At 36.8% G+C, this 26,101-nt stretch overlaps 1 protein-coding gene across 39 annotated transcripts in view; it reads left to right on the top strand.

Annotated features, from left to right (window-relative positions):
• Window positions 1–26,101, top strand: part of ABI3BP (ABI family member 3 binding protein) — a 256,218-nt gene that overhangs the window by 118,274 nt on the left and 111,843 nt on the right. For 29 of the 39 annotated variants that reach the window (XM_053903278.1, XM_053903287.1, XM_053903277.1 and 26 more), the window contains exons 9-20: window positions 222–314; window positions 5,831–5,908; window positions 7,815–7,889; window positions 8,638–8,712; window positions 9,562–9,633; window positions 10,079–10,153; window positions 21,181–21,246; window positions 22,382–22,456; window positions 23,009–23,083; window positions 23,957–24,031; window positions 24,917–24,988; window positions 25,786–25,860. In XM_053903278.1, coding sequence (XP_053759253.1) covers window positions 222–314; window positions 5,831–5,908; window positions 7,815–7,889; window positions 8,638–8,712; window positions 9,562–9,633; window positions 10,079–10,153; window positions 21,181–21,246; window positions 22,382–22,456; window positions 23,009–23,083; window positions 23,957–24,031; window positions 24,917–24,988; window positions 25,786–25,860 — 906 coding nt within the window. The remainder of the gene's footprint in view (window positions 1–221; window positions 315–5,830; window positions 5,909–7,814; window positions 7,890–8,637; window positions 8,713–9,561; window positions 9,634–10,078; window positions 10,154–21,180; window positions 21,247–22,381; window positions 22,457–23,008; window positions 23,084–23,956; window positions 24,032–24,916; window positions 24,989–25,785; window positions 25,861–26,101) is intronic. The other 10 variants (XM_053903302.1, XM_053903301.1, XM_053903283.1 and 7 more) reach the window with 4 other exon arrangements.

The following is a 26,101-nucleotide window of genomic DNA, read 5'->3' as shown; positions in this document are numbered from 1 at the left end:
GTCTGTGGATTAAAAGCCAGGATTTTGTAGTTTAGTTCTGAATATTTAAAAAAAAAAAACTATTTAAAAGGTACTGTCATATTTTTTTCTGACATTTTAGGTTTGGTTTAAAAGTGATTAAGCCATATAATTGCTAAATTTTGTAGTTTTTGTTAAATGACGAGCTTTACTTTATGTCATGATGCATTTTCTTCCTCTTACTTTATTCTATTTTCTTGCAGTCCACCTTATTATTCCAGGTCTCAATGAAACCACCGTAAAGCTTCCTACATCCATAATGCTTGAGATTTCAGATGCAATCAAGGCACAGTTAGGTAAGCAGCAGTGTTGTATATGTGAACTTTGCAGTGACTGACTACTAGTACTGATAATCCTAGGATATCCAAGGAATACAGCAAATGAGATATGTGGGCATCTTAAAGTAAAAAGTAAGGAAAAGGCATGTGCACCATTGATGGGAACGTTAAATGGTGCAGCTGCTGTGGAACATAGTATGACCATTTCTCAAAAAGTTAAGCATAGAATTACCACATGATCCAGCAATTCCACTTCTGGGTATATAACCAAAAGAATTGGAAAAAAGGTTATCAAGGAGGTATTTGGACATCTACGTTCATACCAGCATTATTCACAATAGCTAAAACATGGAAGCAACCCATGTGTCCATCAACAAATGAATGGATATGCACGGTGATGTTTATAGCACCGTTATCTACAATAGCCAAGTTATGGAAACAGTCCAAGTGTCCATCGACTGATGAATGGATAAAGAAGGTGTAATGATACAGAATTTCACTGTTTAAGATGGAAAAAGTTCTGGAGATGGATGGTGGTGATGGTTGCACACATTGTGAATGTATTTGATATTACTGAAGTATACACTTAAAATGGTTGATATACTGCATCTTATGTATATTTTACCATGAGAAAAAAATTTGGAAAAAATATAGTAAGGGACAGAGAGATTAGAGTGTTGCAAGTATTTATGCAAATCACTTTTGTAGGTAAATAGTTATTATAAATTATATGAAATGTATTTATATTTAAAGTGAACATTTATCAAATTATCCAAAATACATTTATTTAGGTAAAATTTTCAAATAGAGTGATTGTTAAAAAATTATTGTAGGGGTGCCTGGGTGGTGCAGTCGGTTAAGCGTCCGACTTCAGCCAGGTCACGATCTCACGGTCCTTGAGTTCGAGCCCCGCGTCAGGCTCTGGGCTGATGGCTCAGAGCCTGGAGCCTGTTTCCGATTCTGTGTCTCCCTCTCTCTCTGTCCCTCCCCCGTTCATGCTCTGTCTCTCTCTGTCCCAAAAATAAATAAACGTTGAAAAAAAAAATTAAAAAAAAAATTATTGTACTATACTGTCAAGGGGCCATGAGATGTTTTCAGTGAGAACTGCTGTAGAGGTCAGGTATGTTATAATTATTATTTACTTGAGATTGATACTGCCTCCTACTTCTATAAATAACTTGATATAATTTCAGTGTTTTAAAAACATGAAAAATAACACTTTGGAGGGGGAAAAAACAGCAAAACCCTTTAAAAGGAGTCCAGGAAATAATTAATTGTGGTGTTCAGTGGAGTAAATTAGTTGCTGCATTTTAGAATCAAATTAGTCAGGATTGTCTCTATAGCACAGTATCTCAAATGTGATGGAGCATCAGAAGTCCCGAAGGGCTTGTGAACACAGACTGCTGGACCCACCGTCAGAGTTACTGTTTCAGTAGCTAGGGGGTAGGACCTGAGAGTTCGCCTTTCTAACTAGCACCCAGGAGATACTGAAGCCACTTGTTCGGGAACCACATTTTGAGAACCATCCCTCTACGGTCTCCAGAGAATGACTTGGGCTATTGGTAAATATGGAAGGAGAGGGCATGATGTAGTAGAAATTGAACAAAACTAAAAAAGGTGAATATTTTCTCTGAATTATGCACTAGGAAAGAAGTTTAGCACTTACTATATAGGTAAGTTACACAGGTCCTGCCCACGACAGGACCTCAGACTTAATTTCTCCTGACCTTTGCTTGTTTGATGCTAGGCAATCAGATTGGAACAGTTTTAAAAAGTGAACTCTTAAATTCTCCTGTTAATTTGAGAATTGACTGAAAGAAGGGAAAACAAAGCCTTAAGTAAGTAGTAGAGCACTTAACTGGTAGACTGAAAAGTCCCACAAATTTTAGAAAAGTTTTCAGAACTTACATATCACCATTGTATTAAGATGTGAAAATATTTTCCAATCTTTGTGATTTTGTGCATCCTTATATTTTTATTATGACATATTCATACCTTTTGGTCCTAGAGTGAGTTACCTCCAAGAATGTAGACAAGTGACTTTAGACAAAATTTCATTAATTTGTTCCTCAGACTCGATCACTTCTCTTTTAGCTGTCAAACTCTGTGACTAAACTCTGCATCATCTAAATGCCATGTTAAGAGCCAGGAACCTTCCAAATTGAATTTCCGCAGTGAACCTATATTTGGAATCCAGTGTTCGGTACTCTTAAACTTACCTGTTCTTGGCCTGGAGCCTATATGCCTTGTCCTGGTCCTGTTTGGGAGTCTTGTTGGGGAGGAGTTAAAAAAGGAACTGGCCAGTCTCTTACTGATGTGGTTCCTAATCCATCCAGCAAAACCACAAAAAACAGAATTTGTGAAGGAGGCTGAAAATGAGCAGTTTTTTCCCCAGAACACTGCTGTCCATTTTGAAGTAGATGATGTTTTTTGTTCCTTAGTCTTGTGTGATCTTTCCTAAATTTTTTGGTTTTTGTGAATTTCTACATGCTGCCTTAATACCAATTCAGTCTTTTTGTTTTCTTTAGAGAATTACACAGTGGATATGTTTTGTTTTGTTTCTGCTTTTATTTTTCTGATATGATCCACTAAATCTTCAGGATTAAGTGTGATTTAAATGAAGAAAAATTGTATGCAAACAGTAAATATAATTTTTGACTTTTCTGGCAAAACACCAGCTTAAATTGAATACATGACAAATTTCTTGTGCATTGAAAAGTTTGGCAGCTAGTATATTTGAAAATGTCCACTAAATCCATCAAATGTACCATCTTAAAAGACTACATTTAAAAATTACATTTTAAGGTTACCGCATTTAATGAGAAGAGATATTGCTTAAATAGTGCTTTATACTACCAAGGGAGAAATAAAGTTGCCTGAAGTTATTTAACACCGCAGTTCAGAAATGTACTATTTTCTTGAGGGGGTAAATCCTAAAAATAATATCCTCATTCCAACAGGGCCCATCATGGGACATCAAGAAATTAATAGCTTTTGTTCTAAGAACACATGGTGTGAGTAATGAACGAAATAAACAAGAAAGCTAGTATTACACACACCCCTCCCAGGGGCATATAAAGGGTTTGCCAAAGCCAAGACTTACCCTGCCAAAAATGAAAGGAAACAACTGTGTTGAAAAAAGGTAGAGAAGAATCAGAGAGGAAAGGGAATTTCCTGGGTTTCAGGCCATGTTCTTGTGGCATTTTACTGTGTTCTTGCCAAGACTATGGTTGTACATAATGTAGGTGAATGCCCATGGCTTGATAAGAGACATAAAGGCTCTTTCATTCAAAAATCTCTATCTACCAATTTCTCTGATGTCTGAAATGGCATTTTTAGAAACATACTATGCCTTTATAAGGTATTAGTGATGTGAGAAGAATACAAATGTCTCTTGAGGGTAGTTTACCTTTTTTTTTTTTCCCCACTAACAGCCTAATTTTAGGTTAATGTGATTGCCAGCTGAGGGCATGTTTTTAATACAGGGAGCTAAAGCAAGGTAATCCAGAGCATTGTTTGAAATAAGATCTATAGGTTAAAATAAATAGATAAATAGTCCTAGTCAGCCAAGGAAACCACCATAGGCTATTACCCAGGAAGGAGGAAGGCTACCACCATAGGAAGGAAACCACCATAGGCTATTACCCAGGAAGGATTCGCAAAGGTGTCTTAAAGGAGAAGAGGACACTGAAAAGAAAAAAAAAAAAAAAAAAGGATTAAAAAACCCTTTATCTCACATAAAAAACAAAAAACAAAAAACCTTACATGGTAAACCTTGAAAGTAACAGGTTTCATAAAAAACAGAGTTCATAAAAATCTGGAATCTGAATGTTTTTTCCTGTGCTAACAATCACAGTGGTTCAAAACAAAAGCTGTCACAGCAACAGAAGAAAATGTTAAGTTCAGAAATTTTTAAAATGGAGTTTATTATAAATTTCTACTGGATCTGCTTTTTAAATTATTTCATAGAGTCCCTCTCTTTATGCCCTGCTAAATTAACTTGAACAATGGTATTTAACATTTCTTTTGTACAGAAATGCTGTGCAACTTTATGTGTACATGAATCCAAAACACACACTTGATTGTTAGATGTGGCAAATATGGAAGCACTTGTGATCTCTATTTCTAGCACTTTAAATCATTCCTGAAAACAATCAGCTGTCTGTAAAAATTTGTTGTAGACCTCCATAATACAGATTGAAACTGATTTGTTTCTATTATCATTGTGAAAGGGATGACTTTACAATTGTCTTGAAGTCCTTCAGAATAAATAATTTGTTGCCCATGTTAACTGTTAAGAAAATGGTCTTTACAACAGTGATGTGAACTACAGAAGGAAGTTTTTAAAACTTTTATCCTCAAAGAACTTTGAGAGAATCATTTAGATCAATAGTTCTCAGCAGAGGGCACCTTTGTCCCCAAGGAGATAAGTGGCAATATCTGGAGACATTTTTGTTTTTCACAATTGTGGAAATGCTAATGAAATCTGGTGGGTAAAGACCAGAGCTGCTGCCAGACATTCTATACCACACAGTAACCACCCCTGCCCCACTTCCACCACCGCGAACCAACAAAAAATTATCCAGCCCAAAATGTCACTAAAGCCAAAGTTGAGAAACCCAAGAAGTTCTGTATAGTCTTAGGACTCTAAAAAAAATTGAAAAATTAAAAAAAAAAAAATTCCATCTGATTATAATCATTCCAAGGTTACATGATTAGGGTATCTCAAGGATGAATTAATTAATTCATGCCACTAGACTTTCAAAATACTACAAATAAGTCATTGATTCAGGGTGCTACATAGCTGAATCAAGTTAATCCTAAATGTATTTTTAAAATAAGAAATATCTTAATCATTGGGAATCCCTGGTGTAAGAATGTATTTTCTTTAAAAAAGAATACTTAAATTTTAGAAGAAAGTTTCCATAGTTTTCTGAAGAGGTTAAAAACAAGAGGGAAAAATTATTTTATTGTTGATGCTAAGCTCCCACAGAGACCAAAAGATCAGTGTTAATATGTGGCTCAAATAAATAGCTGTTATTTTTTGCCACAAATATTATTAAATATCTTAGTTTCCTATGTGTTTTATTTGTTTTTCTCAAATTTTGGTGTCATAACCTATTGTTTTATTACTATGTATAATAGAAGAAAATTTCTATGTATTCTTTTTTTTTAAATTAGGAGTACTTGCATATAAAATTCTAGGGAGTATTTGCAATACAATCTATGCTTTCCAGAAACTCCTATTTATGAATCAGTATGACTTGAGAATTATCTCAAGTATTGGATTGTTATTTTTTTCTTCATTCCAATGCCAATTTAAATCTTAAAGAATTACCTAGAGTTAAGGAGATGGAATTCTGAAAAATCCCTGGTTGAAATGCCCAATAACTTTGTTGACTGCCTGGGGGGAAGAATTAAGAGCAAAATAGATTTCTTGAAATAATAGGTTACTTGATTATGTTTTCATGAATTATATTTGGACACTGTGTTATGAGGAAGTGAGGTGAATTGTTTGTTCTCTGACTTTATAGCTAAGAATGAAACGTTGGCATTACCTGCTGAATCTAAAACACCAGAAGTAGAAAAAATCCCAGCATGGCCCATAACAGGTAATGCGGTCCCTATGTTGTTAATTTTGAAAGAATAAATATTTTTTGAAATGATAAATGATTGACAAGTTTACACCTTTTTTCAGTGAGGGGCCATTAGGAAATTAATCTTCATCATAAGCACAAACAAAGAGATTGTAGGTCCTTAATTTAACATCTGGAAAACCAACTGATGCAGAAGGAACTATTGAATCTTATGACCCATATGTAATATGGAAGATATATTTCTCACTCGCAATTAAAATTGTCACCTCAACATTCTAAAATATTTTTATACTAAAATGTAATACTGTGGTTTTGGTGCTTTCCTTTTATATGAAGACATGAGTTCATTTTTCATTTCTTCACTTTTGCAAGTGGTCAGTTTAGCAAAATGCCATTATCCCTCCAAAATCTGTACCTTGATATCTATGAAGGCAGCCTGGAATCACTTAATCTATAGAAGATTATGAAAGATTAACAATCCAAATATAAAGAAAATATATAATAGTTCAGTAAAAATCCTTTCAAGAATAAATGTGGACACATTTTCCCCATAGTTGATCAGCCGTTACTAACAAACATTCAAGCATTTCTTCTCTAATGAACTGCCCAAGTCCAGCCCACTGGGGACATGTTATTCTCTGAACCACAGAGTTTTTGCCAGAGCAATACCACTTTATCCAAGTCCCAGTGAAACAAACATTTGCCCAGAATTTCCCAAAATCCACACTTAGCAAAATATCTCCAATCTAAAGTGAATTTTTTCATCTGTAAAATTACCATAAATTGAAATATCCGTGACATTTACCTTGTACTAAAGTCTTGGATTCATAACTGGTCCAGAAAAGATAAATATTGGTAGGGAAATAAAATAACGTGATTTCAAGAAACCTATTCAAGTAGGAATATTTCTGCCAGAGTAAGAAGTATATGCTTCGACCTACATGGGAAATGGACCTTCCATTCCCCACCTTCACAGGTGTGGGTCAAAGGTAGAAGCTATTTAAGATGCTGGAATAATCTATTCAAATAAAATTCCTGGGTAACTTTTCTAATTTCAATATAATTTGTCAATACCAAGAAAAGCATAGCCATGACTCAGTGGATGACTCCAAGTCCTTTTCTGCCCCAAAGATTGTATTAATTTTTCCCAGTTATACTTTATTGTCTTAGCACAGTATCTGATGGGAGAGTCTACGAATTTTAGTTCTCTGCCAAACCGTATTCACAGTTTTCCACTTCAGAAACACTTAGGCAAACACCATACCTCATTATTAAGTATTGTGTTTATTTTGTGTCTTTATCCTGCAGAATTCTGGGGTCATGTAGCTCACAGTTCATTCTGAATCCCGGTGATCCTGGTTCTTATTTACCTGAGCTCATCTTTGCCTTTGATTTAGCATTTGGAACAACCTTGTGGTTGAGCTTTTGAATCCTTAACATAATTTCAACCCCGTTCCAAGTTTTGCATGTTGACTGCAGTTTGGAAGAGAGAAATATTTAATGTAATAGTTTAAAATAAACCTTTTTGCCTTAGGTCATTCTTTTATTTGCCCATTTATTAATTCATTTAATAGATATTTGCCCCATGCTTGCTTACTCCAGACGTTGTGCTAAGCCCTGGAAATAATGAGAAGGAAAAAAGCAGGCAAATAAAAGAATATGATTAGTAAGTACTTTCATGGTGGGCAGTTCACTGTGCTCTTTGGAACACATTGAAAGTGCACCAAACTTAGCAAGGAAGGGTTGGGAGAAGTGTCAGCTCAGGTGCCTGGGGCAAGCCAGGGAGTCCTTCATGGACTTGAAAAGGATTGGTATATATAAGAGTCCGTTACTAATTCTAACTGGACACCAAAATGCCTTATGATCTTTGGTTGCTTCATCATTTTATCTTAATTTACAAGTTGTTTTTTTTACCTTCCAGTGACTCCTGAGTCAGTGCCAAGAACCACGAAACCTACTGTGTCTAGTGCATTAGACTTTTCAGAAAAAACACTGGGTAATTCTAAGAACTTTTTTTTCTTTAATAATTCCCAACACTCATAGAAACAAAAAGAAACTCCAATGCCTTCATTCCCACCTCCTTGATTTCCCCTGCTCTCTTACTAGCAGTAGTGAACCTTCCTATTTCTTGGACTAATTCCATTAGAAAGTTAACAACGTGTTTGATTTTGGTGACTCATATTTTAGGCAGCCCTAGATTCTAGATGCTGACCACACACACTTTTTACCAGTCTTTTGGGATGTATCGGAAAAAAAAAAAAAAAAACAGAATGCCAGTCTTTTAACCCACAAATCTTGCAGGGGTAGGGGAAACCTGGAAGTCTTCACTGTGTCTGTGCTTTCTGTTTCAATAGGCTTCCCGAATCTTACGTGCATGACACTTCAGGAGAATCCCCAGAAGTGTCATGACTTTTAATAAGAACTTCATGTCATGCAAGTTAGCAGGTGCTCAGTCCAAGAGAATCTAACTTGCTTTGTCCTTTTCTGCTGAAGAAAAGGAGCAGCATGTGATTTCTTGTGTACATGTGACGTTGATCTTCCATGTCACACCACACCCTTTGAACCTTTACCTTCACATTTTAACAGCTACGCGAAGCTTTTCCTGGAGGCGCCAGCTTTTCCCGTGAAAGGCATCAGCTGCCCGGTGCACCCTGTGTAATGAGCATGCTTCACATGATGATGTGTTAACCACAGTGTCAAATCCTGACTCAGGGAGTTGCTGACTCAATTCTTCTTTATTTTAGTTCTCAGCGAAAGGACCCCGGAAACACTGCAAACTGTTCTAATACCTAGGTTTGAGTTGTCACTGAACACTCTAGGTAAAAATTATTAAACATTACAGCTTGTTATTACCTTGGAAATTTAATGCATGCTTTAAAGAAATCCTTAGGCTAATTCATTCAAATTGATCTCCTCATAGGAAAGAAGGGACAAATGCTTTATAGAACCGTAAGCTCCCCAACGTCAAGCCCTTAGATGTTAGAAAACATTTTATAACTTAGGATCCTGAAGAGTCTTTATGACAAATCCTTTCGCGGTTTTTCTTTTTGGCGGTCATATTTTGATATTATATGTGATTCTTCTTACTCAAAATCACTGTGTCACTGAATAAATTATTTTCTATACTTTTTCTAAATATCTTTTTACTTCATTGTTTATCCTGGCCGAGAAGATAAATTTATGGTCTTTTTTGTAGACTGTTTCTTAGAATTTATTTATGAGTGCAATATCAAAAATTGTTGGAGGAGGAGGTTAAATATAAAGCCATGTAGTTACTGAGATTCTATCCTTAAAAGCCATTAGATGGACATTTTTTAGTTCAGATGTGTTTAGTGCTTGATTTGAGTTAAAATGAAATATATCTAAGGGCACACAAACACATAATTAAAGAAATTAGGAAAGTCATTTAGTAAAAGTGAAATGGAGAACCAAAATTCTTCAAATCTAGCAGCTTGATTATAAAGAATAGAACAAGAAACTTGATTATAGTAGCCAGCACTGACATCACAAGAATAAGAAATACGACTAACAACAATTTACTTGACGTGAATAATTTTCCTTTTTGTGTCTTTTTTTGTTGTTTTTGCAAGCTTGAGATTTTGAAAAATCTTTTCTCTGTTCCTTGTACCTCACTCAGGTTGTAACATGTCTTATATGTTTCGTTGCAGCTCCGAAAAGCCTTCCAGAATTTCCTCAGGCAAAAACACCCTTCCCTTTTGAGAAACCTGGGGGCACCTTGGGTAATAACAGCACCTTAAACCTAGTGTTAAGATGTGGGTGCAGATTGCTTAATTGTGTAGGCCACGTTTACTGGATCCTATGTCAGCAAACTTCAACGTACTGATGAATTTGGGTAACTCAACCAAACAAGGGATTGATTTAAAAACAACCCTTATTTGATGACAGTTTCTACAACTTCAGTAACAGTCATCATTGTGTTAATTCTATATAGATTTAGGTTTTGTCCTCAAAAATGTTGAAAGTATGACACCAAATTCTGGCCTCTTTCTGATCACTAAATGCTCTCTGGATGGATGCATAATGATTTCCCAACTTTTGATTGAAATAGTGTGTGCTTTTAATTGCAAGCTTCTGGTAGTCACGTAACCATACCGGCAACCTATTTGTATCCTTTTCTCCTCTCAAAAAATAATCTTCAGCGACTTCCATTTCTTTTTGCTGTAGCTTCCATTGAAAAGCCATGGATTGTGCCTACAAGTAAAATATATGAAGATTCCAAACCTCTCCCACCTCAAACTGGTAATTTTTTTCTTTTTTCTTTTTAAAATCAATTGGAACAACAGTATTGAATAACTTCTCTTATTTTTATTTTTATAGGTTCCTTAGTTGATTATCAAAATACTTGTAGTAAATGGTAAAGCTATAATGCGTTCTTGATACTTGGAGGAATGTCGTGTTTTTCTCAATGCTAAAGTAAAACAGCTTTGTGTTTGTTTTAAAACTCTGTTTTAACGTCTGGATATATAATTAGAAGGGTGGCTAGAAGGTGAACTGTGAATTGGCACATGGATTTTCTAGAGACCTCTGTAGTGACATTGAGAACAGTAACAAAAATAAGTATCTTGGGTCTGATGTGTATTAGCTTAATGTTTCCCTTGCAGGTGGATATTTGTTTTTTGATTTTTTTTTTCCAACAAAAATATTCAGTAAATAGTAGAGAGCTCACTATGTGCAGGGCATTGCTAAGTCCTAAAATCTGTTAAGAATATTGTGATAAAGAGGAAAGACCACAGATCTTGGCATTAAAAATGGACCTTGATTCCTGTTCTGGCTTTCTCATTAACAGTATACTTTAGCTCTTTTTTCTACTTTCCTGGGTCTTAGTTTGTTCTTTTATAAATTGTGGCAATTGGCTTTTTCTCCTGAGAATTCTTTGTCCCACCACTAAGACTGATGAGGGAGACAGCTTCCCTTTAAAAAAAAACACAGCAATAACATATTTTCTTAATTAAAAAGTTATTTCCTATACATCTTGTCTTTGCTAGGGGTCTAGCAACTAAAGAGAATAGTCAGCATGTGAGAATTATACTAAAACCTCAGAAACCACTTGGTATGATTACATCCATGATTTTTGTTTTACTTGTTTGTATTTAATTGTTGTGCACCTTCTAGTTGTGATGCTTTGAGTACGTATAATATAGTATGTAATGTAGTTGAAGTTCATGTAATGAAGTTAAGTACACTGACATTTTGTGGCATTTTCCAGAAAGGATTCCAGCAGAGGACTGGTTTGAGAAAGGAGGAGAATGAGCCTTCAGAGGCATAGATGTTAGCTAAATTATTCCTTCTCTGGTACATGTAATGGGCTCAGATCTCAGCAAAAGATAAAAGGATGGCATCACATGAAGTAAGCATGTCTATTATAGTCTCCCCTAGTTTTCTCCAGTGGGAAAACACTTGAAAGTTGGTGATGGTTGTCAACCATCCAGAGAAGTCTCAAATTGGGTCTTACACGGGCTTCATTCCCCCAGAGTCACTGACCCTGAAACTGTAATGCAATTACTTAATGTGGGTGCAAAAATATCCTTAGCATTCCAGGTCACCTGAGTCTAAAATCTGGGTCCGGGGTAGAGTTTCATATGGAGCCATTCCACAGGCCCAGCTGCACTGTGTCTATGGAGCAACAACCAGTCTGTGGACCTGTGTGATGGTTTATCTCCTGCACTGTGGCATGCCTGGGCTGGCTCCCATGTCCTTCATGAGGATTATGGCTCTCAAACCAAACTAGGGCCCACGGGACTAAATAAAGGCTTAGGCCCCTTTCATCTCTTAGCTTGGGTTATTTACCTTGGGGGCATAGGGCAACCTACATTTCCATTGAGCAGCCTGTAGTTTTTTTGTGTCTATGATTATCCGAGAATGAACTGACCAGAGTCTCAAGGAAACCGCTTATGGAATTTTAACGGCAAGGACATGAAATATATATAAATCCTGAACTGAACTAAGCTTTGGGGAGGGAGGAGAATATGTTGGGAAGGGAGGATTGTAGGGTTACAAAGAGAGATGAAATTAAAGATCCTAGTGAAGGAAAGGTTCCTTTTGCCTTTAATTCCAGAAAGGAATATTCTGGCCTTGCTCTGATGGAGTATGAATAGTGGCTAATGCAGCAGGAAGTGCTTGCATTATTCCGTTACCTCACTGCTGCCAGAGCAACCTTAAGCTGCCAGAGAACTTCCAACTTTGACTGCCAACCCCCTCTGGATGAAGTGTGGGGCTTGTCATGGCTATAACAGTTCAGTAGGTAATGATCTCAGGCATGAGCATTGGCCCTAGAAATTTGCAAGCCTTCCCTCACAACACTTAAATTTTATATTTCTGCTACTTAGTATGCTCCTTGGAACAGCAGCATTGGCATCACCAGGGAAGTTGTTAAAAAGGCATAATCTTGGGCTCTACTCCAAATCTACTGAATCAGGATCTGCTTTTTAAACAAGGTCTCCAGGGAATTCGTATGAATGTAGAGTTTGAGAAGCACTACCTTATCACTAACCTCTAATATTTTACACATGTAGGTAAGAATCATCAAATGTAGTCAGTTGTAGGATGGGAGGCCTCAAGTCAATATAAGATTGGTTTCTCAAAGTGGGTGGTTATGTCTTGTTTCTACTAATGCTTCTATCTCTTATGTAAGTGTTCTGTGTGGCATCTTCCTAACATGTTAAAATTAAAATTTATCCTATATATTGTGACTTAAAGAGTTGATATATTCATGCTATCCTTTCATTCATTTAAGACTTTCCTGTTTCTTGTGATTAATTTTGTGTGAATTTATACGTGTACTAAGTTTCTATTTCCTATTTAGTTTCAATGTATAGGATTATTTTACTTTCCAGTCATTCACTGTGGTTTCCTAATGGAATTGTTTTAGAAAGTCAGAAGAGAGAGGGGTAGAGATAGTAGTGGAATGCTGGTCCATAATACCATTTGTCCCATTTTTAGTTATTATATCTTTTGAAGAAATGATACATTTTAGCTGGGGTTAATGATATTATTAACACTTGTTGTTAATAATGAACACATTTTGTTTTCTTTGGGGTATAGTGTGTCTGTATTTGCTATATGAACTCCCTTCAGCCAAAGACCACTAGGACCACACCTGTATTTGAACAAAGTTAAAGCTATTGCTCATTCTAACAATGGAGAATGCAGAGCATGAGGAACTGTGGGGTCCTTGGTAAGAGGGTACTAGAAAGGACTCACTGTAGGACTTGGTCTTGTTTTAGGTGATTCTGGGGAGGGTCCAAGGAAGCAATGCCTGGATTGGCTGCTGCCAGAAAACGGGAGTAATTCCATAACCAAGTATCTTAATCCTTAACTAGAAGGCAAGAAGAACAGTGAAGTTGTGATTGGTAAATCCATATTAGTCAGAAAGTGGGGATAGTAATTTTTGTTTTGCACACAACCAAACAGTGGTCTTGTTTTTGTCTTGATCTGTGTCGGTCACCAAGCGGTCTTGTCTGATATCAGTGTTAACTTCAAATTGTTGATGTTGAGCAGGAGAGTGCCACAGCCCAATTGTGGGTGCCAGGCCAACTCCTGGGTGCCAGAGGCTGCTTTTCTCTTTAACAACCATTAAGTGTGACTTACCAGTACCTTTTGTAGAATTCATTTTGCTTCAACATTTACTAGATTTGTTTTCCATATTTACTTCATGTTTTGTATCAAATGATCACAACGCATGCTCTCAAAAAGCTGTCTGTATTACTTTGGGATATAAAAAAGCTGTATGAAAATTCTAATTTGCATGCTGATTATTTAAATCCCTAGGTCAATTCAATAGATTATGAAAGAGTGAAATAGGGTATTTGGAACTTGGAATATTGTGGAAAATCTGAGAAGTGTAATGATCAAACATGTTCTTCCCCACTTTTAGCCTATTTGCTCCAACCTTAGTATGGCATTTTTTGATCTCATCGTTTAGAATTGTATTTTGTATTCAACCTTCTCTAAAGTATGTTGAAGTAGGATTGATTGATGTCTTTATTCCCTTGGCAAACCTAAGTTTTCTTAAAGTTTAGAAAAGAGAGGATTAAAATCTACTCTATAATTATACATCAGAATGTATACTCTTTAAAATAAATTCTATATTAAAAGAAAGTTGGCCACCTTTTAAAAATATGTAAATGCTTGTAACAAAAACTCAGGAAAGAAAATTTTTCTGATGACATGATAGAATTGGTCTTAGGTTCTATTGAAAAGTGGCCAGTTGACTATGATTTCTGTGTACTATAGAATGAGTTCTAGAAGAGTAGTCTACCTTCCAGTCCCCCAAAGAATTGTGCATTTGTGTGTATGTGCACGCATTTGTTGAATTGCTTCTTCATTGGTATAATTTTGTATTTGCACAGCAATTTCCTATTAAGAGATTGAAAGGTTGTATATATACCATCCTATTGATCCTCCAGAAGTCCCTGGAAATAGAGTTACCATTTTCTTTTAAAGCAACAAGTGAGAGGCTTGCCCTGAATGAGTAGAGGAGCAAAAACTAGATCCTCATTGATTTCTTTCCTAAGCTTCTAACAACCACACCAAGTTAAGAGTGAAATAATGTTATACAGTTTACTTCGAAATTTTTTCTTGAATAGCTTACCAACAGAGCAAATGATGCTAGGACCAGGTGCCTTCTAGATTTTTAAGCAACATTAAGTGGTCTGTGAGTAAGACTGGCCACTTTCTGACATTCATTCTTCTTGTGAATGTGATCACTGATCTGTGACCTATGCAGTGACACAGCTGGGTTAATAACCAACTCAACTACGTAGTAGTTATGTGGCTGTAGACAAGTGATTTAACCTCTGAGAGTCTCAATTTTCTCACCTATAAAATGGAAATAAAATTTTTTTCATTGAGTGTTAGGTCTTGGAAATAATGCGTTTAAAAAAATAGTGTAAGTCACTAAATCTAATTCGCAGTACTTGAGAGGTACTCTGTCATCCTTTCCTTAATACAGTGGACTCTTGAATTTAATGCATCCCCTTCCTACCACACTGCCCATCCCAAACCTCCTGAATTGCTGCAGATACTCAATAATAATAATACAATAACATGACTGAAAAAAAGGAAGAAGGAAGAGAGACAATAAAAAGACTCTAACTTGCATATAAGCTTAACAAAAGATTGTTGGATCTTCATTTCACTTGTTTAAACATTTTTTAAAAAGAATGTATAGGATATATGCATTGTTATTTAAAGAGGCATTGCCCCCATGGAATGGTCTGACATCTTATTAACTCTGGGCAAGGATGTATAACACAGCCACGCTGTTGAGTTAGAGTAGCAACCTGAATCTTTCTATAAACTGGGCCCTGAGACCCTTCCTAGGTTCAAGGAGTAAAATGATGTGTGACCAACTTGCTCTGTTTTCCATGGGCATCAGAGGTGGGAGAGGCAGCATAAATGCTGTGTGTACCGTCCCACAGCTCAGGCACGTGCATCATTTCTCAAGCCCTTATGTCATTGAAAGGGTAAGATGGAAATCATCTTTTGGTTTCTGGCTTCATAGTGTCATCAGTGTTAAGCCTCCTTAACTTGATCATCCACTTAAAAAGACCATCAGTTAGTACCAGGAAAGAATTTTTTTTTTAATTTTTTAAGTTTATTTATTTTGAGAGAGAGAGCATGAACAGGGGAGGGGCAGAGAGAGAGGGAGAGAGATGATCCTAAGCAGGCTCCATGCTGTCAGCCCAGAACCTGACTCAGGGCTCAAACTCACAAACTGTGAATTCATGACCTGAGCCAAAACCAAGAGTCAAATGCTTAACCGACTGAGCCACCCAGGTGCTCCAGAAAATATTTTTTTTTGTTTACTTACTTTTAAAACAAAGTTTTTTTTTTAAGGTTTATTCATTTTTCAGAGACAGCATGAGTGGGAGAGGGGCAAAGAGAGAGGGTGAGAGTAAGACAGGCACCCCAGGCAGGCTCCACACTGTCAATCAGTGCAGAGCCTAATGTGGGGCTTAAACTCATGAACCGTGAGATCATGATCTGAGCCAAAGTTGGACGCTTAACCAACTAAGCCACCCAGGTGCCTGTAATACCAGGAAAGATTTAAAGTTTGTTTGTTTTATTTTCAGAGAGAGAGAGAGAACGAGAACATGCACACCCAAGCAAGCAGGGGAGGGACAGAGAGAGAGGGAGAGAATCCCAAGCAGGCTCTGTGCTGTCAGCACAAAGCCTAATGTGGGGCTCGAACCCAGGAATGGTGAGATCATGACCTGAGCAGAAACCAAGAGTCGGTTGCTTAACCGACTGGGCCACCCAGGTGCCCTAGTACCAGGAAAGATTTAAAGCTCAATTCAGACAAAGATAATGGTTTCTTTATACAACCCAAGATGATCTGACATGTTCATTTTCATTTTTAGAAAACTCTCCTGACTGTTGTTTCCTCAGTGTACCCAGACTAACTGATTTTTCCCTCCAAATGTACTGTGACTTACTATTAAGACAACTCATCTTCTGGCATAATTCCTTCCCCTTGAACAACAAACAGTTATCCTTAGAAGCTCTCCCTTGACAACAGAGTCAGAACTGAGAATGATCAGCCTCAGTCTTTTCATTAGAATCTACTTTGAGAGCTGCCTTTAGGAGTTCATCACTTACTATTTTCAGTACTTTGTAGAACTTCAGGAAATTACTATATGCACTTAAGATCTATAAATCATTTAAAGACCTGAACGCTGAATGATCACACATGGGGAGTGGTATACTGGTTGGAAAATTGTGGTTTGCTCAGAGTGGTTGAAAAGAGATTGAACTCTATCTACATTTGGACCTTACTGCCTCCCTGTGAGTTGTTGATGATTACAGATCTGGCCCACCCAACTGGATTAAGCCCTAGAGAGGAGAAAAAAGTGGAGATGAGTGGTAGTGTTGATGCTTACAGAGCAGGAAAATAGGATTCACGTGTAGCAGATGGTTTACAGATTCACTGTGGCCTCTTAGAGATTTACAGCCTCAGCCTTTGGTTTTGCTTCATGAGCGTTTTCTTGTATGCACTATTTTCACAAATTTCAAGTCCAAACAGAAAGATACTTTATTTTTCCATCAACTAAGGAAAGCACGATGTATTTATTTAAATGGTACTGAGAACTGTGTGTGTGGTGTTCATAAATGCTTTTCTCATCCCGCTATTTATTGATAGTCCTATTGTATCTTCCCGTTGCTTCTTCATATGTTTTTAGGATTCTATTTCCATGGCAGGGTATGGCCACATAAGCATATGGCAGGTAATTAATTGTGTAGTAGAGGAAGAGATCTGTGTGCACAAGTATGTGTATCATAAAATAATTAAAGGGGCCTATTCATTTATTTTCATTTGTCCTTACTAAGAGCATGAACCACTCAGCTGTCAAACTGTTATTTGTTCATTGTAATGGCCATCTTGCAGGTTAACTCTATTCTACTAATTAATAGAATAATTATTCCTATTAATTTTATTGAGTCTCCACCATGTACCAGGCTCTGGGGTAAAATAAACTTTGGAGTGCGTCATGAACATGACTGACTCAATTTCTGTCCTAATGACGCCTTTCACCTAAGAATTTGATGAAAAAGGAAAGTCTTTCACATAGGTACTAACATTCATGGAATTTGAATGGAATAAATTGATAAGTTCTTAATAAGCGGAAATGCTTTATCTGTGTGCTATCACATTTCCAGAGCAATATCAGAGCATTTTTATGATGAGATTTACATCTGATTAGTTTTTTAAAATCATTTTTTAAAAATGTACAACTGGGGCACCTAGGTGGCTCAATTGGTTAAGCGTCCGACTTTGGCTCAGGTTACAGTCTCATTGCTTGTGAGTTTAAGCCCAATATTGGGCTCTCCACTGTCAGCACAGAGTCCACTTGGGATCCTCTGTCTCCCTCTCTCTGTCCTTCCCCCACTAGCACTCTCTTTCTTTCTCTCTCAAAAATAAACATCTAAAAAAATAAAACATGTAACCAACAAAACATAATTTAACAATGTGGTTTTAGGAAGTTGTGAGCAAATGTTAGTATGGCTTATTTCATAATTTTTCTGAGAAATATAAAAGTGAAATTGAGTTATCATGATAAGTCATTACTGCTACTTGAAAGAAAATAATTGCTTTTTCTAACCTTCGAATTGAACTACCTATTTTACTTGTATTGGATTGGTTCTGCAACTTTTGGTCCCATTTATGTTCTGTGAATGCGAGACTAGAGATGATGCTTAATGTCAAACAGGAGCATTTCCTCCACATTAGTGATAGAAAATATTTGCCTCTAAATAGTAACGCATGATAGCATGTGGAGAGTCTAAGAAACAGGAATTTGCTCTTCACTCTTAGCTATCTATCACTCTTATAGCTGAAGTAGCCTTTTAAAAGCCAAGAGGCCTAATCATTTGACACATTTTACTCTGGTATAGAAACACATATACAAGAATTTCGTAAAGAAATCAAGAGCTTTTTTTTTAAATTTATTATTTTTTTAATGTTTATTTATTTTTGAGAGAGAGAGAGTGAGTGGGGAGGGGCAGAGAAAGAGAGGGAGACAGAGAATCTGAAGCAGGTTCCAAGCTCTGAGATGTCGGCACAGAGCCCAACGCAGGGCTTGAACCCATGAACAGTGAGATCATGACCTGAGCTGAAGTCAGATGCTTAAACGACTGAGCCACCCACGTGCCCCATTTTTGTTTTTTGTTTGTTTGTTTTTGTTTTTGTTTTGAGAGAGAGAAAGCATGCATGAGCAAGTAGAGGGGCAGAGAGAGAGAGAATCCCAAGCAGGCTCCACTGCTGTCATTGCAGAGCCTGATGCTGGGTTTGGTCTCACAAACTGTGAGATCATGACCAGAACTGAAATCAAGAAGAGTCAAATGCTTAATGAGCTGAGCCACCCAGGTGCCCCAAGAGCTGTTGATTTTTAGAGAACTCCATTTTTGACATTGTTCTCTCCTCCGGTATCTATTATTTGAGATTCACAAAACGTGTTTAATTTTTTTTAATACTTATTTATTTTTGAGAGAGAGACAGAGCACGAGCGGGGGAGGGGCAGAGAGAGAGGGAAACACAGAATCGGAGGCAGGCTCTAGGCTGACAGCACAGAGACCGATGCAGGGCTCGAACTTGTGAACCGTGAAATCATTACCTGAGTCAAAGTTGGATACTTAACTGACTGAGCCACCCAGGTGCCCCAAAAAAGTGTGTTTAAGCCATGAGTGAAGGGGGGTGATAACATGCCTCTTAAAGCTGCTCAAACAACATAAAACTTCCAGCAAGTGGTATTTGTGAGTTATTAGCACTCTTGTTCTTAACTATTCAACTCTCAGAAACTCCAGAAATAGAAATAGCAGGGACCAAGTCTTCTGGAAGATGTGTTATTTTAATATTAAGTATATTTGAGAAAATGTTTTAGGTGTGAGAGGTCTGTGATACTTGGGAGCTTCCCGACATGAGGCACCACGGCCAGAGGATGACAGAAGGAGGGCTTCCTTCCCCAGTATAGTGCTTTCTGAGAATAACTTGAGGGAAGATGGCAGCCTGGCTTGCAACCAGGCAAATAGAAAGGAATTATCAATATAGAAAAGAAATAGAAAGGGGGTACTCTTGGGACAAAAAGTACAGAATATAAGAAAGCTGGTTCAGTGTTAATAGATAGAAGGGATGTGTATGACTTAGGGTAACAAAAAGACAGTTGTAGCGTTTTTCAAAAGTTAGCAGCAATATAAAAGTCAAGATATTTATTCATAACTTCTAGTATAAGAAGTTTAAATAGAAGTTGGGAAAGTTTTCCTAACTTGTTTGGTAATACATAGAGCTGACTTGGGTATATCCATGACTTGAAATTGGCTTGAAGCAAGCAAGATCAGCAACCACCAGCATTTTTGTCCTTCAAAAGGTTTGTCATTCTTATCTGACTCTTTAAAATTGTAGCTAGGCTAAAGAAAACCTTGCATTGCAATTTAAAGCATTGGCTCTTAGAACATGTGCATGACTCAGAATGTTCTTTCTGTTTTTGAAGATTTTGCGAAGTAGTAGATTGGCCTTCACAAAGAGAATTCTCTTTCCTGCCTCTTCAGTATGTGGTGCAATATAAACTGCCCTCTGTGCATATCTGGGTGTATCACACAGTCTGATATTATCTTTCTTATACCTTCCACTAGCACTGGTTCTAAGTCATGACATGGTCGCTGACTGACAAGTAACCTTGCTGAGTAAATTTTCCTATGAATTCCTTTTTAGTTTATTTCTGTAGAGCCATTTTGAGTGGGTCAGGAAAGTAACATGTATCGCATGACAATTAATGCTTTCACTTCACCTCCCATTACCATACTGACAGCTCTTTGTGCAGAAAAAGAGAACATCTTTAATTTTTATTTTGATGCTCTTTTTGCTTGCAGATTCAACTCTTACGTGAACATGAAATTTATCCCTGTATTAAGATCAACCTTGTTTTTCAAGGTCACCCTGCTTTCCTTGGTTTATGTAGAATATTAAATTTATCCTGAAATCCACCTAGATTGTAGAAGGGCTCATGGCTCCACTAGGAATATAGAAAGAAAGTTGCCTCTAGGTAAAGTGGCAGGAGGCGTGGTGCAAGAAGAGAGTACTGGTCTTAACTCAGCTCTTCTTGGCCCTGTTAATGGGATGACAAATACACTGAACTTGACAAAGCCTGTGTGGGACCACTGGCAGATGTTTTCACAGCTGCGAATCTCAACTTCATCATGTAGAAAATGGAATTAACACCCCATTATCTAGAAAATGGGTATAATGCCTACCTCACATGTTTCTCAGGGATATTGAGAGGGTTAAATAAGCTGATATGTGAGAAAGTGCCATGCAAACTGGAAAGTGCTGTCCAAACATAAGATACCATGATGGTAACTTTTACTAAGTAGGAAGACTAAACTATTTGGTGCAAATAGCTTCAATGTGACTGTTGTTTCCTTCTTTGGAAATCTCTCCTCAAATTGCTTCTGACTCATTTATGTTTATACTCTTTGAAGCTCTTTGATTTAGAGCTGGCACCACTTCATTGTAAATATATAGCACTATGTGCACATCACCCACGAGGCCAGTGCCAGGGCTCACTGTACAAAAGCCTTTAGTTTGGGGAAAGCCTAGAGGCAAGTCTTAGTGATTGCTTACACATTTAGTGACAAGACCAATAGCCCAGAGCCCAAACGCACTAGCACTTACATAAAACTCTGTTTTACCCAGCATTAAACTGTGTCATGAAATTTTTTAAAATTAATCAAAATTAACATCTTCTCTTTTGTTTTACCTTTTCTTTTAAAAGCAACTTATGATGTTTTCTCAAGCCCTACAACATCAGATGAGCCTGACATATCAGAACCCCATACAGGTATACCCCGCCTCTCAATTCTTTCTTTGGATGCCAAATGTTCTGGCAACACTATGCCTCGTTCTTGCTTTAACTTGCGCAGAGTGAAAAAGCATACTCTTCAGGGTTCTGCAGGAGAGAAGTGGCAGTCTGTGTCAGTGAGATGGATTCTACCCATTTCTCTGTTGAGCGATTACTTCTTTATCAGTAATAAGCTCTGCCACACGTGGGAGATGCAGATAAATTTGGTTGCCACTGACCCAGAGTAATGTATTAACAGAATCACTCTAAAAAGGTTTTAGATTCTTAGGGACTTTTCTGTAGAGCAGTGGCTCTCAGATGGGGATGATGTCTCTCTCTTCTCCCCCCCAGAGGCATTTGGCAATGGCTAGATACATTTTTGATTGTCACAACTGGGGAAGGTGGCACTGACTTCTAGTGGGTAGAGGCCAGGGATACTGCCAAACCCCTGCAATGTACAGGACAGCCCCCGTCCCCCCAACAACAAAGAATTATGCAGCCCTAAAAGGCAATAGTGATGAGCTGAGAAATCGTGCACTAGAGCAATCATGTCATTCATTGGTCTATAGAAGTTCAGTTGGGTCTAACCTTTGGCAATCTCCTACTGATCCACATACAGTGAATGTAACTCAATCTAATAATTCATTTTAGCAACTGTTTATTAAGCACCTACTAAACTAGGTACTATGAGAGATTCCAAGTCAATATGAGTGGTCTCTGCTAGACATAGATATATGTCTGATATTTTTGTATATTTCACCTGATATCCACATTATTTGTGCCATGATAAAAGCAAATAATTTTAAATAGCAGAAAATAAGAGAAAAAATGGAATAGAGTGTTGAGTGTGTTCAGTTAGTAGTTAAACAAAGGTGAGAAACCAAAAAAGCCAACTGAAGACAAGTTGAATACATGAAACGTTTTTATAATGGTTTCTAATGTTTAAAGTATACATGTTTTTAAAAGTGAGTTCATCTTCAGCTCCTAATGAATCACTAGTTTTAAAATGTTGGTCAGCAGTCATTCAAGTGTTCATGATACTTTTCCCCATATGAGGAATAATTTATTACTCATGAATTTGTATTTTATTCTTGGGGCCTTCTGCTTTTATAAATGTTGACATTTATTCCAACAGAAACAAGTGATCCATTTCTGGATTCTGTCCCACCTAAAACTTCTAGAACTCTTGAACAGCCAAGGGCAACACTGGGTAATGTTTTTAACAGAAAAATCCTACTTTGTTTTCCATCAAGAGAAAATCCATGTGAATGCCATTCTTCCAAATGACCATTTCATTCCATCACATTTAATCATTTATTTCATTCCTATTTCTGAATATATATATTTTTTCCTGTAATGCAGTCATCTTATGTTCCATTTTGGGTGTGTGCACCCTCTCTTTCTCTCTCTTTTTGAACTCTAATAGGTGATTATTTTTTCCATCCTTAAAGGAATGAAAAGCTTTGAAAACTGCATGGACTCTTCATCATCCATATCATCCCATCTCATGTGTTTATGGCCTGTGTCACCTCTTTTCCATGTGTTGAGTCTGCCTGGAGTGAACTGCTGAACGATCATCATTCTGACCTTTTCTTTAAATCATTATTTCATCCACCAGCTTTCAACACTATATGCATTTTTCATTCTTAATCATGGACTTGTAGCATGTGCTTGGTAACACCATCTAAAAAGCATGTTAAAATCCTTAAAATACCTCTTTTTAACTGGAATGACTTGGTGGGTGGGGTGTTTGTATTTTCAGCTCCAAGTGAAACACCATTTGTTCCTCAAAAACTGGAAATCTTTACTAGTCCTGAAATGCCACCTACAACACCTGGTAACTAATGATGTTTTTATTTGTATACTTTGAAAGAACAGATAAAATGACCAAAAAGAATCTGTTACGTTGGACTTCCAGAATATTTTCAGTAGTAAATATTTCCCTTTATTCTATACCATGAAATTCTTCCAAGAACTAGGTTATCTATCATACTTTGCCTTGTGAGAATCCTCAAAGAATCTCCATAATCTTGGTGTCCATATATTTGAAGAATTATTTCCCTTCTATAATCCTTTCAACTCTGCCAACCAGAAAACAGAAGTGGAATTACAGACCATAGTTACTCTAAAGTACATTCCCTTCTATTCAGCATGATTAGATAGCACTTGGTCAGAATATTTTTCTCAAAGTAGTCTAAATATAAAGAGCACCAAGTAGATTCTATAACCCTGGAAATGATAAGAAAAGATGGGTAAGAAAGATAACACAGCCTACATTCTATAATGGTCTAAAAGTTATTAGAATAATGTAATTCATTAACTCATGGTGAGGTTAGTAATGAGCTACAAAATTAAAGAAGTTCTGAACTTCCATTCTCTCAATCCCAAATATTTGTGTTTGTCCTCTGTTGTTTGGTAAATTATCTTTTGAGTTCTTAAATGTACCTTGTGTTCTTGAATCCCTCAAGAGTGCTTACCTCCCGGTACATTTAACTCAACAATATACCTTCAGTGTTCATATAGATACTTAATTCATTTTGGCCCAATCAGCACATTTATTGAGAACCTTCTGGGTATAAAGCACAGTGCCTGGCATTCTGGGCATACAAAGAAATAAAAAGCAGTTCTTGTACTCAAGGAGTTTACAATTGTGACCTGATTGGCCTCTGTGCAATATTATTTATCAAAGCTATATTAAATCTTCTTTCAGCTACCCAGCAAACTACATCTATCCCTTCTACACCTAAACGACGCGTCAGGCCCAAAAAACCAAGAACCAAACCTGGTAAATAATGGTCTCTTTAACTTCTCAGGATACTTAATTCCAAATACATAATGTCTCTATTTTCTTTTTCATAAAAAGAAGCTATATGATTCTACAGGTCAAAGTTTCTTCACAAAATTTGAAATTAGCTGAAGATGAATTAATGCAAAATGACAAAAATCAAACAATTTTTCAATAAGACTTCATTGAAAATTAAGTCCGTGATCTTCTTGCTTGTGAATTTTGGTATAAACCCAGAAACAAGTCCTAATGTCTTGTTAGTGTTAGGAAGTAAGATAGTTAGTGTGATTTATTTCCTTGGTATGCATGTATATTTAGGTGTTTATTAGGCTAGCAGTTGGTGTTTGGGGAGCCTACTATGTTTTCAACTGAGCTAGGGCAGTGGCTGAGAGGAGAGACCATGACTCTGACTCTCCAAATGCTTATAATCTCAAAAAGATTCTACAGCAGAGAATGAGAGAGCTGCTTGTGAGACTATAATACTTGTGCAGAAGCTCAGAAAAAGAGTTGAGGATGTAAGCTTCAAAATATGTGTAGGGTTTAGACAGAGGAGAAGGAGGAGGGAACACATCCCAACACCGAATTTTCATGGTAGAGGTAGCTTATCAGGAGGTACTATTTTTCACTGTCAAGTAATACACTCAGAATCATGCCCAACAAATCAGGTTTTGCTTATTCCATGATAGTATAAATAGTTTTTTTTATCGCCTTTACTATTATGACTGAACTTAGAGATTATTTCCCAAAACCTGTACTCACTGCCTTTGTAAACACTGACAATTAAATATGGCAGGATTTGAAAGGGTCATTCAGTTATTCTTCGAGCAATAATCTTTTTATTGTCTGTAGGATATCTTAATATTTTTATTTCCTTTCCATCACCAGAAAGAACCACAAGTCCTGGAACAATTACATCTAAAATTCCTAAAAGCCCTGAACCTACATGGACAACACTGGGTAATGACATGTCCTTAGTAGTTAGATGTGTTACTTAATTTTACCATGAAAATCCAGTACCTTAGCTTTTGTGTAATGTCTCAGTCACTGTGCTATTTGGATAATTGTGATGATTTCATAGAGTACAGCAGCCCTGTGACTTTCATGATTTTGGGTAATTGGTCCCATAGTTAATGTACCTGAAATCAGCATTCAGACATCATCCTGTACCTTGGAAAGCTGGAAAACACGGCTGCTTCATCACCTTCCATAAGTCATTGCATTTGAAGTAGAGTCCTAAATACAGTTCTCCATTTTTCTGAGTAAGATCCTCAAGTTCAACTTCAGACTTCATTTGGAAGAACCATGTTCTATTATGATGTTAGTAGAATTTCTTTGTATAGTTGATCATGCATTATATCTATCAGTGATTATCAATCTTAAACATGCCTTCTTTCTGGTGCTTAAAGACTTGTATGTGGCTGAGAAATGTGAAGTAAGGGGGCCAAATGATTCCATAGATTTTTTTCAAAGATAATGGATTAAAGTAATGTTCTTTGTGTAGTTATTGTTGCTATTTGTAGCAATGCCATTTCTGTTAGTTCAAATATGTCCTGAAATGTTTTTTTCAAACCAGATGAAAATTTATCACTTTATTCATTCAGTGTTGTTCTGTAAAATATTCTTTCAGTGGAACACTTGCAAAACCTTCCAAGATGAAGAGTTCATTCCACTTAAAACATAGCTTTTTCTTTTGTGGCTTTAGACACTGAAATGCCTAAATACTGATTTGTTGATTATTTTCTTTACTTTTCCAGCTCCCAGTAAAACACAATTTATCTCTTTGAAACCTAAAATTCCTCTCATCCCAGAAGCGATAGACACCAAACCTGGTAATTACCCTGAATTTTTTTTCTCCAAAAGTAGGGTTGAAAATTTATTTTATGCCACTCTTTGGAGTAAGAACTTCTGATTTGTATTTTGCTATTTGATGCAATTTTTCCATGAAAAGTACAAAAATGCAATGAAATGATCTCATTATAACCAGCCCTTCTGATATTATGGCAGCCTCACTCTGAGCTGTTGGGTGGATGACCAACCCAGAGAAAATACAGAAATACAGTGATGTGAGTG

This window comes from Panthera pardus, unplaced genomic scaffold (assembly GCF_024362965.1).
Source record: "Panthera pardus isolate Hobbes unplaced genomic scaffold, ASM2436296v1 HiC_scaffold_16, whole genome shotgun sequence".
Classification (NCBI taxonomy): Eukaryota; Metazoa; Chordata; class Mammalia; order Carnivora; family Felidae; genus Panthera; species Panthera pardus.
This window is presented reverse-complemented; position numbering and strand designations above follow the sequence as displayed.